The following is a 12326-nucleotide window of genomic DNA, read 5'->3' on the forward strand; positions in this document are numbered from 1 at the left end:
TTTTCAAATTGTGTTTGAATGCAAAAAGGAACATAGCCAGGCATCATATGAATTCTTAAAAACACATATCATCATGATTGCATCACCCGAAGTGTTAGTAGACCAGACTTATTTGTCTCGTTATTGAATAGGCACGAAAATTAAATTTAGACTACCCATAAAATATAAACTAAAAGGTTACCAAATCGAAAAGATAAAGGGGGCCATTACCTTAACAAAAATCAACGTTGGATATTCGGCCAAATTCGAAGGAGAAGAGCTGGATATTCGAAGGAGAAAAGGTTTTTTTAAATTTCAAGGAGAACGGTTTCTCGTGAATGAATGAAAGAAAAAATCTCGATTCTTTCTTCTATTTTCATTTTACAAGATAAGGGTAAATAGGTCTTTTGACACTTTTAAATAATTAAAATTTCTTTTATTTTGCTAATTTCAGTCAAAGCCTGTTGGATAAAATGTTTTCCAGGATGGCAATTTCAACCCATTTTCCCTTAAATTTTAGGATTCGTAATCAATGACATCTCTGTCAGTTTCGCTCGCGTGTATTTATATTTTCGTCTTATCATTCTTCCACACCACCGTCAACGCCTAGCCTAGCCATGACCACCTCCTCCGCCTCTTCCCGCAAGGTCTTCGCCTCCGCCGCCGGCACCACCACCACCACTCCCACGTACTATACACACATATCTGTAATATACAATTGCTTCAATTGATTTTTTTCTTTTGATGCTTTTTTACAGTCGTTAAGCAAGATAGCAATCAATCGGCTGCAGAAAGAACTACGGGAGTGGCAAGTCAATCCCCCAAATGGTCTCAAACAAAAAATCAATGATAATCTCCAAAGGTACCTCCCGTTTCTCCCTCTCTTGCTCTCTAGCTTCAATTTCTGTAAAAAAAAATTAGTACAATGAAATTGAGATAAAAATACGCGGTTTTTTTGAGCAATTTATTTTAAGGTGGGTGATTGAAGTTAATGGAGCTCCGGGAACTCTTTACGCCGACGAAACTTATCAGCTTCAAGTCGATTTTCCAGAGCATTATCCGATGGAAGCTCCTCAGGTGCTTCCGCAGTTACAAATTATTGGGTTTTTTATGTGTTGGGTGATTTTGTTTTCGCGAAATATTCACTTTTAACTGCGAAAAAATTGGTCTTAAAAAGTCAGTTTGGTTTTTTAATTTTATGTATGATTGGGAATTACTCCAGGTGATATTTCTGCATCCGGTACCATTGCATCCTCACATTTACAGCAATGGACATATTTGTTTAGGTAAAAATTTAAACTCTCTCTATTTTACCCTTCAATGAACTACACACACTGTTTTTGTATGGGGAAATGAAATTTGATTGGTTAGAAGTATAATTCTAGCAAGGAAGACTTCCGAGTATGGTGTGACTATTGCAATTTATTAGTAAAAGATTAAAGATGCAAATTAGATTTGGAATTTATAGTTGATGATTTGATTTTTATTTACTGGTTCATTTTTGCCTTAAATGCTTATGTAAGGCTTGCCTCTTATGAAGCACACCGAAAGGTCTGGAGACGTGGCGTGTAACTCTTTTCTTCTTTCAAGAAGCGGACACGCTGCTAACATGCAGCCGCATATGTGGCCTTGTTACTTAGTAAGGAAAAGAAAGAATAGAATTTGAAAGAATTAAAATTTTCGGCTAAATAAATTAGGGCAAGCCGGATCAAACAAATTGCCAATCAATTTCAACAAATCATCCACTAATCTACCTGGCAAGGCGATGTGAGATGACATAGAGACAGATTTGGAGAGTGGAGAGGGCAAAGAGGACATGGAGAAGGGAGAGGTAGAAAGAAAGGAGAGCGGAAATGAATTTGGACGCAAATGGGTGGTAAGGAAGACATATTAAGTTAACCTCTAAGGGCTTGCTTGGGAGTTTTTTCAACCGGTGTTGACCATTTTTTAGTGGTACCGTTTATGAGGCACTGGAAAATCGGTGCTTGTTAGTTTTTTTGAGTACTATTTTTGTGTGGTTTGTGTAGTGTAATTTTGATTGTCTTTCTCAACTCACCACATCGGTGGATTTTGGTCGTTTCTAAAATTCTCTTCCAGTTTTATCCCTCATAAAATAATTATTTTCAGCCCACATATATTTTTCAAAACTAACTTGTAAATTTACATTAACTAAAAAAATTATTTGTAAGAAAAAAATTAAGTTACAACTAAAAAACTTACTTATAAGTAAATAAATTACTTATAAATAAGAATAAACTTTTGTATAAAAAATTGCTTATAAAGTAAAAATGTTACCTATAAGTCAAAAATATACTACAAAATATAAAAAGCTACCTATAAGTAAAAAAAAAAAAAAATTACTTATGGATAAAAATTATTTAAAAGTACAAATGTAACTTATAACTGTAACATTTACTTAGAAGTAAAAACTATTTAAAGTATCTCTAAGAGATTTTCTGAATACAAAATGACATTTTATCTTAGAGAGTCGGTGCTTAAAAATGAGCTCCAATAGTCTGTCTATTTTAACTTTTTTAAGAATAGAGAGTGAGTTTGGATCTTCAAATTCATAGAACCAAACTCATTCTATTCTTTGATTGCATTTATTAAATCACGGATTTCAATATTCTACTTCTTAAACATCAAACCGCATTTAAATTGATTGGTCAATTGATATAGAAAAAATTATGTTAAATAAAATGTAAAGAGAAATCAATGAATGTTTTTTGAGAAAAACAAAATAAAAAGCCAAAATAGAAAGTTTGTTTTACAAACGATTAAGAGCTTGTTTGGAAAGGATTAAAATCTAATTTTAATCTTAGTTAAAATCAAGCAATCAATATTAACCACATTTTTCATGGATTTCACAACTTTTGAACCAGACATTTCAAAAACTTCTATCACAATCTACTAAAAAATATAATTTTAATCCCTACCAAGCACCCCTTAAATGATAATACCATAGAAGATGGATATAAGATACCAGATAAAGATATTTTAATAAATAAAATACAAAATAGCAAGATATTTTCTAAATTTGGTTGTAAAATTGGATTTTGGCAAATAAAAATGGCAAGAGATTCTATTCCTTGGATAACTTTTTACTACTTCATTAGGACATTTTGAATGGTTAATCATGTCTTTTGGATTAAAAAATGTACTCTATTTTTCAGAGAAAAATGGATAGTATATTTAATTCTCTTCCATTTGTTTGCGTATATATAGATGATATTTTACTACATAGTAAAGATTGCACAAAACATATGAAGCATCTAGAGATAACTTTAAATAAGTTCATAGAAAATAGTTTAATTATAAGAAGAAAGAAAATGGAAATAAATAAACAAAAAATTGAATTTTTAGGAATAATTGTAAGAGAAGGAAAGATCAAATTGCAACCACATATAGTACAAAAAATCCTACAATTTCTAGATAAAATTGAAGAAACTAAGAAATCCCAAGCTTTTCTAGAAATATTAAATTATGCTAGACATTTTATTAAAAATTCAAGAAAAAAAGTAGGACCATTGTATAATAAATTATCTAGTAAAGGACAAAAATATTTTAATCAATTAGATATAGAACATAAAATAATAGAAACAAATGGATGTGAATTAGGATGGTGAGGAATTTTATATTCCAAACCAAATAAATATAGCGATAAAAGGAAGAAAAGATTTGTAGATATACTAGTGAAAAATATAAGATAAAAGGAAAATGTTTAACTAGCTTAGATTATGAAATAATAGCCATCATACATGGTAGAGAAAGTTTTAAATTATTTCTAAATACTGAATTTCCAATAAGAACAGACTATGAGGCTATAGTAAAATTTATCAAAAAGACAAATTTTGATAAGATGAGATATAGAAGGTGGTTAAAATTATATGAGATATTAAGTAGTTATAAAATAATATAGAACATGTAGACGGAAAAAAAATATATTTTAGCATATAATTTAAGTAGGCAGGTTATTAATTTTCTAACCCATTATTTTCGTGATGCAGATGGATCAAAGGATGATGAACTTTGGGAATGTCACTCTAAGAGTGAACCCACAAGGATCTAATCTTCGATTTTCAAGGGAAATAATTTAGAAAGACTACCAGAAAGGGAGCGTACTCTACTGAATAATCTCTGGATGGCACATGACTTTAAACAAAAATTAGACAGCTTTAATGCCCTAGCTAACCATTTTAGACTAGTTCATAATCAAATAAAAAACAAAAATTTTAGTTTCTTTGCAGTAATTAAAGGTAGAAAGTTTGGTGTATATAATTATAGGTTGACGTATTTTAAAAACTGCTACTAAAAATCACTCAAAACGAGACCCCATCATAAATGTCCAAAATCAGTACCTTAAACTCCCAAGCAAGCCCTAAATTGGCAAAATATTGGATCAACCTTTTCCCTTCATGATATACTTGGGCTCCTAGCTTGATTTCAGCAATATTAAAAATCTACATAAAAATAAAATCTTTTGTAAGATTAGAAATGCTCAGATTTTCCAAAGCATAAAATTTCATAGTAATTAGGTTGGCACTAATTTTTTTAGAAACTATGTTGAATCATCATTTTATATCATTTTTGCAGTAATTCTCTTTTCATTTACTATTATTTTTGCACTTCATTTTCCTTTTTCTAAAATGCAGGCAGGGCATATTTCTACTGATTGCTATGCTAGAATTTTTAAAATATTGAATTGATGCATTGAAGTCTATTTCTGCTTTGGGTGAAACTGATTATTGCTGTTTAGTTTCCTGGTCTTGGGCCTTTGAATCAGAGGTCCTTGTAAACTTTGAAGGAACATATATATCATTTCTTTAATACCATGGCTGTTATCAGTACAACTGATTCTCAGTGTTGCCTTCGCTTCCTAGTTCTCACCAAGGAAAATGCTTCTTCTTCTTTTTATAGGTTTTTCCCCCTTTTCCTTTCGTAAGGGCCTAATTAGGGGCTTATGTATACATTCTAAAGAAATGAAGATATGGTTTGATTAACTTTCATACTAATTTTTATTTTTTTGCAAATGCAATGAACTCGTGAGCATATAGTTTTGTTCTTGTTGGCTGGCTTACAACGTAATTTTGAGATAGTCATCTGGTTATGCACATCCGAGATTTAGGTATTGGCATAAACTGATTCACCAACTGCAGATATTTTGTATGATGCATGGTCTCCTGCTATGAACGTGAGTTCCGTCTGTATCAGCATTCTCTCCATGCTATCAAGTTCTACTCTGAAGGTGGGTTTCCCTTGTACTTGTTAGTACATTACTTGATCTTTTCGCCCTTTATTGTGAAAAAGTAATTCAAATTCCATATTCTGTATTTTTAAGAAATGACAGATAGTACAAGGGAATGCCCTTAATTTCCTTATTCCTTCTCTCTTGTTTGGCCACACCATATTTTCCTTATTTTACAATATGCCCAATGAGAATGGGATGTAATTCTAATTGGTACTGGCAATTTTATGCAGCAACTCCCTGATGATAATGATCGCTATGTGAAGAACTGTAGGGGTCGGTCTCCCAAGGAAACCAGGTGGTTGTTTCATGACGATAAAGTTTAATAACGGAGGTTTCATCCTCATCATCAACAGTCAATGTATGTAATTCTGATGCCTTTCATCCTCTAATAGAAGTGAAACGGACAGACAGAAGAAATCTGATAGACTGGAGTGGTGTCAATTGTGAATTCTATGCTGTAATTGGTAAATTTTGCCTGGAATGTGTAAATGAAGAGCAGCTTTACTTTTCTCTTATTTCAAGCAATAAAACATGTCCTTACACAATCCAAACTATTGGTATCTTGTTATTGAAAAGTTCCCGTTGTTCCCAAATTTTCCTGATTCTATATCTATTTAATACCACTGCTTGCTAAACTCTAAGTTTGACAATGAAATGTATAAATATAGTTGTTTAGACCTACTCTCACCCATCCCCATTCTCGTCTGGCAAAACCCCCCATAGTGTTTGCTGGGCCTAACCCCGGTAATGCAAACTGTTACGGTAAATTGCACAAATTTTGGTTTCGCTGTTGTAATTAGGTTCAACTTATTAGGTTATTTTATCAAACAAAAAATGGTAGAAAGTAAAATGCAGTGAAGTGAAAATAATCATGTTACACAAAAATAATGATTGACATAATTTTTAACATATTATCACATAACAATCTATCATTGAATTTTTTAAAATGAAGTCAACTTTTTTCATCAAATCACATCATATCGACACTTATTATATTATTCTCTCCGTCACACACTTTCTGACACACAAGCATTATTCAAGTATGAGTCAGGCTTCTAATCCCTTTTTGAACTTCGTCACTGGAAGACAACTACTGCATTAAATCGGAGCCAAATCAACCACAAATAGAACTTCAAGGAACCACACTTAGAATTCACTCAAGATTACAGTTTCCTCTCTCCCACAAATTCTTTATTTTCGTCCCAAGGCTAGAGGTTCAAAGTCAGGCTCCTCCTAATCCCCCTTTAAGCTTCCATCATCGGAAGAGAATCACAGCACTGAACCGGAGCCAAATCGACCAAAAATACAACTTCAAGGTATAAGTGTTATGCCCTAGATCCAATCGATTTAGGTTGTAAACACTTTTAATATATTTAATGCATTTGATTTTGGCGAGATTTATTATTTATTTAAATTAATTTTGTGATAAATAATATTAAATAATAGAATCCGAAAATCTAATTTTTAGGTAATCTGTTAATCACAAGGAGTTATGATTGTGAGATACAAATTACATATAATTGGATCTTGAATAAACCATGGTCGTAAGTAATAACGAGATACGGATATCGTTAATACAGTTAGACCATCACGTGTGGCATTTCTTACTTGTGAAGTAAGTAGCTGATTTCATGAGCTAAAGTGTGGTGACACTTAAATGAACACGTGGATGTTTTGTTATAGAACAAAACATTGGAGACCCGCTAAGAGATTCCACATGGATAACTATCTAAGTGTCAGTGGCTAATCTCTAACGTTCGGTAGTGGATTTGGTCCTTTGACTTGAGGTTGTCATGGTACCTTATATGAGGACAGTCATACTTTGGCGGTGTTGGATGTTGCTCTGAAAGGGGCCGCTAATACGACATCGTTCGGGTACGTCAAGAATCGTATGAAGGTTGTGATTGATTAATAAAGGATTCGTCACTCCTAGATAGTAGGAGATTATGATCTGCGTTTCATTCAATTAAGTCGATAATGAAATCCTTGACCAAGGTGTACTCATAAGTCGAAAAGGAGTTTTCGATTTATATTGACTTAATAGTGGAGTGAAAGATATGATCAATGATCGAGATTGACACAATTCCATATCTCGTAATTGATCGGATCGTATTGACGAAGGGATAATAGTTCCACGGTAAACGAACGAATTTGGTTTTGTCATACCACGTGACATTTCCCGTCACATGTATTGCCCTGACACATTGCTAGATGTCAATCAGGGACGGTGAATGTGAATTGACGATAAATTAAAAGGGTGTATTAATTTATCAATTTTGATTAGATCAAAATAATATTTCACGACGTTAGGCATCGTGGTCGGGAACCTAATGGGTCGCACACAAAAGAGAATTGGAAGACTGCAAATTGTCAATTGATTAATTTAACAATCGTTGAATAAATTAATTAATTGAATTTGTTATTTATAATCCCGAATTAATTAATTGGATTAATTAATTCACGGACCGGGTTTGATTAATTGGATTAATTAAATATTGGACCAGACCGGGTCGGGTCCGTTTAGGTTTATATATATATGCAGCTAGGGTTTGAGGTCCATAAGTTATTCATTATTCTTGCTAGCACAAGAAGGAAACCCTAGCAGTTGCTGTCTACTCTCTGTGTGGATTTCATTGGAGGCTGGACAATTGGACAGCTGTGGGAGGCAGATTCAAGCTGCTGGAAAGGAATAACGCGAAAGAGTTTGCAAATCACAAGTAAAGGTATATTTCTCATCACAGTTTTTATCTAAATACAAAACTGAATCCTGAATGGGAATTGAAACTTGTTAAATTCCGCTGTGCATGTTTAAGTAAATTCCCAACATAAGGAACCACACTCAAAAATTACTCAAAGATTATAGTTTTCTCTCGTGCACATCAACTATTCACTCAAGAACAGTATTCAAAGCCTTAACCAGACTTACAGGTTAACACTCAAGAATCTAAACCCAGTAAAGTTCAGACAGAAAGATGACCATTTTAGAGATACGTAGAGAAACTCAAAGCGATATTTAAGAAAATTAACTAGGAATCCGAACTGCCTGTGTATGTATCTGAAAACCAGGGCAAATACACAAAAATGACCCTTACACTGTAGCAAAAATTGACTTTGGCCTTTGACCAATTAAATGAATTAAAAAAAAAACAAATTAAGTTAAAAAGAAAACTTCACAGTATTTTCCCATTTTACCCTTCAGACTGTTTGATAATTCTCTCACCGACCGAACCGACCGACCGACCGACCAGTGGAGAAATCCGACCGACCGACCACCGGAGTTACACCAACATCGCAATCAACGATCATCATCTACAGTGGAAGTAAAAGAACCGGTTAGTTTTCTGATCAAAACTCCAGTTCGAATGCTTTTTTTCATAGTTAGCATCCTTAGTAATTTTGGTTGAAATTAGATCCATGGGCATGAGTAGATAGATTGTGGGCATGCTGGAATGTGAAAAATGAGATTTTTTGCCATTTTTTGGAGCTCAGTGGCCGGGAATGGCGGTTTCCGGCCGTTTCCCAGCCACCGGGCCATTGAACGGCCAAAACCGGCTCTAACAGTCGGGTTACCGACTGTTAACAGTCGGCCTGACTGTTAACAGTCTGCCCAGACTGTTAACAGTCGGGTATCTGGGCCGGATCACCGGCCCAGATTATTTTAAATTTTAATTTTTTTTATAATTTTTGTAATTAATTAAATTTTTTATTTGATTAAATAGTAATTATATTATTTAATTTTTTTTATCATTGTCAATATAATATAATAATTGAAATATTGTAAAATTAACAATGTTGATTATTTTTTTTATGAAATTATCTTTAATTTATTTTTTCAAAATTTTTTATTTATTTTTTAAAATTATTTTTATGAAATTATCTTTAATTTTTTATTTCTTAATTTTTATATTTGTCTTTTATATAATTTAATCATTCAAATATTGTAAATTTAGCAATGTTGATTCTATTTTTTTTATGAGATTATATTTAATTTATTTTTTTAAATTTATTTAAATAATATGAATAGTCTAAATTTTAGAAAAAGGTAAAGTAATTATTTATTTAATTTTTATATTTGTCTTTTATATAATTTAATAATTCAAACATTCTAAAATTAACAATTTTGTGTTGTTCCTTTTTTTTTTTTTATGAAAGAATCTTTAATTTATTTTTTCAAATTTATTTAAATAATATAAATAGTCTTTAATGTATTTAATTTGAAATTTTTTGTTTGTAAATATATTTTCCAAATAATAATTATTTAATTTCATTATTTAATTTTTATAATTTCCTTTTTTATATAATTTAATAATTGAATACATAATATTGTTCGAAATTAACAATTTGTTTTGTTCCTTTTATTGTTTTTTTATGAAAATCTTTGATTTTTTTTCAATTTATTTAAATAATATTTATATTCTTTAATTTTTTTGACAATACATTTAATTTGATTTGTTGTTTTTTGTAAATATATTTTTCAAATGTAATATTTGTGATTGTATGGTAGTTAGAGTTCGGTTCTCTTGATTTTGTGAGAGTATGCTTTATTTTGTTATCTCTTGTTCAATGCTATAACATTTGAATTTTTGCAGGATGGAGTATCATTTAGATGCAGAGTTGAGACGGATGTCGGGGAAAGCTACTTGGAACAGTAGTTTTGAGAGTTTTACTGCTGTATTGGAGCTGCTCGATGATCAGCACGGAGATATTCTACGACAGTCCTTCTTGTGGCCACTATACCAGTTGCGAGAGGTGCAGTATTCAGGACAGATCATTGATGCACTTCTATGTCGGCTTCTGAGTCCAGTCGACGGCGATTCCCTCCAGTTAGACCTCGGGGGCAAGGTCGTTAGTTTCTCGATGTTTGAGTTTACATTGATCACTGGACTGAAGATTACAGGCGACGATGCAGCCATGGAGAGAAGCAGTAGGTTGTACGAGACGTACTTCCAGGGACATGGGTCGGTGCTTCTACCCGACTTGATGGCCGCGATCTGGGGGTGCGACCATATGCTAGATAGATTGAAGCTTGGGATGGTCTACATCCTCGAGAGTGTCTCCGTCCAGACACCTCCCCCGTGTGTCTCCCGAGCACAGTGATGATTTGTATGCCCGTTTGATTGGATTTATAGCGGAGGAGGTCGACACGCTACGACGAGATTTGACGGAGAGGGTCGATGATCTGGGACGAGAGTTGACAGGGAGGGTCGACGATCTGGCGGGGAAGGTTGACTATATGATAGGGAGGGTCGACGATATGGGACGAGAGTTGACAGGGAGGGTTGACGATCTATCCCATGATGTTAGAATACTACAGTCTTCCATTGTCGACCTTCAGGATACAGTAGCGGCGCTTAGGGGAGATTTAGCCGGCAGACGATGGGGAGACAGAGGGGATGGCGGAGACCATGATCGAGAGGGTGGCAGAGATGGTGATGGAGAGGGGGGTCACCCACATTTTTGGCGTGATGAGGCATTGGAGTCCTTGTGGTTGTCTATGGAGGGGGTGGCCCCGATGGGGATGGGAGAGGGGACTACGGAGGGAGTGGCCCCGACGGGAGGGGCGGAGGAGGGGGCGACGGAGGGGGAGGCCCCGACGGGAGGGGCGGAGGTGGTGGCGACCCCGACGGGAGGGGCGGAGGTGGTGGCGACGGAGGGGGCGGAGGAGGTGGCCCCGGAGGTCGAGAGGACTCCCGGCGTGATTGAGGGTAAGAGACATGCTGTTGATGAGACGGAGCAGGTGGTCGGCAAGAGATTGAGAGTGCCGTCACAGTATGTTGTTTCCCCCTTCACGGCTGAGGCCAAGGGGAGGACGTTCATCGATGGGACGTACCCGAACTTATTCAGAGAGGTGGACAATGCCAAGTGGAAAGCGTTCGAGACATAGTGGAGGAGAATTATCCCCGGGTAAGTATTGTATGATTTTAATAAAGCACTGTACGCTAACTCTTCTACGCTTATTTTTAATATTTCCCTATTTTTTACAGAGCTAGCCGCACGATAGGACAAAGGACGATCTCGGACCCTTACAAGTGGTTCCACGATATCACCACTGCGGGAGCTTGGCTCGCCGACGATGTAAGTGAACTATTCATTTCGTGTTTTTTATGTATATGTGACCTTGTGTTTATCAAATGAATAACTCATACTTTTCGGTGTTTCCTGCTACAGCACATCGACCTGGCCATGGACTTGCTGCGAGATCGAGCTCAAAGACATCCAAAATCATTTGATGTCCATGGTCGAGTCATATTAAACACCGAGTTCCTGGGTGCCGTTACCATAGAGTATCAGTCGCTCGCACATATGGGTAACGAGAACACGGTGCCAGAATATATACTCGAGTGGGTGATAGGACTGTCACCGAGTGTCGCGGGAAAATCATGGGAGGGTTGTACACATATGTACATTCCAGCGTGCATCAATAAACACTATGTTACGCTGGAGATCGTTTTTGCTGACTCTACTATATATGTGTACGACCCAGATCATTCATGTTTGACACAAGGTCAGTTGGAGCAAAATCTGGAGTCCATGGCTGTCATTGTTCCTATGATGGCCAGACGAGCGGGGATAAATGTACAGGACAGATTGCGGATCGTTCGGAACACGACGACAGCACGACATTCCGTAAGGTAAGTGTTTGAACTTTGTTATTTTCATATTTCAGATTTAATTTTTATTTACACAGTACTGAACTGATTCATTCTTGTTTAATTGCAGCGGCGACTGTGGCATATTTGCCATTAAGTACGTTGAATTTTTAAGTATAGGACATAAGGTTGATGAAATCAACCAGTCGTGGATACAGAACTGGAGAAAGAAGCTAGCATGTGATTTGTTCGAATTTAATGCTGACCCATAAATTTCAGTTATACATATGTAACATTTCAATTGTAAATTTAATTATTTTTGTAATTATGAAATAATTGTAAATTTGTGTTCAATGTATATAACATTCAAAGGAAATCACCGAACTATTTTTTGTATACTGAAGATTTATAAATAACAAATATTGAACAGTATATAGTAAAAGGAAATATTATTCATTTCACATACCTGTCTAGTCGTCGTTTAGGGGAATTTGACTGGTACAAAATTG

At 34.9% G+C, this 12326-nt stretch overlaps 1 protein-coding gene and 1 long non-coding RNA gene across 2 annotated transcripts; both read left to right on the plus strand.

Annotated features, from left to right (window-relative positions):
- The first annotated feature begins 482 nt into the window (after positions 1–482).
- On the plus strand, positions 483–5822 carry LOC111376259 (probable ubiquitin-conjugating enzyme E2 16). Its single transcript, XM_022999208.1, has 6 exons — positions 483–626; positions 738–841; positions 954–1056; positions 1202–1265; positions 5136–5224; positions 5458–5822. Exons 1-6 carry the CDS (start codon positions 597–599, stop codon positions 5548–5550), a joined length of 483 nt encoding a protein of 160 aa, XP_022854976.1. The 5' UTR covers positions 483–596; the 3' UTR covers positions 5551–5822.
- Positions 5823–11093: 5271 nt separating this feature from the next.
- Positions 11094–11853, plus strand: LOC111376251. Its single transcript, XR_002699435.1, has 3 exons — positions 11094–11131; positions 11212–11302; positions 11396–11853. It is a non-coding gene; the product is annotated as an uncharacterized LOC111376251 (long non-coding RNA).
- The last annotated feature ends 473 nt before the right edge of the window (positions 11854–12326 follow it).

The sequence above is a fragment of the Olea europaea genome, unplaced genomic scaffold (assembly GCF_002742605.1).
Source record: "Olea europaea var. sylvestris unplaced genomic scaffold, O_europaea_v1 scaffold1478, whole genome shotgun sequence".
Lineage (NCBI taxonomy): Eukaryota > Viridiplantae > Streptophyta > Magnoliopsida > Lamiales > Oleaceae > Olea > Olea europaea.

What these genes read in the sequence shown, in the direction of transcription:
- LOC111376259 (XM_022999208.1), top strand. Translation starts at nt 597, where the DNA reads ATGACCACCTCCTCCGCCTCTTCCCGCAAG. An exon ending in CAATGGACATATTTGTTTAG is followed by an intron (nt 1,266 to 5,135) that starts GTAAAAATTTAA and finishes CACCAACTGCAG; the next exon opens with ATATTTTGTATGATGCATGG. An exon ending in TATCAAGTTCTACTCTGAAG is followed by an intron (nt 5,225 to 5,457) that starts GTGGGTTTCCCT and finishes AATTTTATGCAG; the next exon opens with CAACTCCCTGATGATAATGA.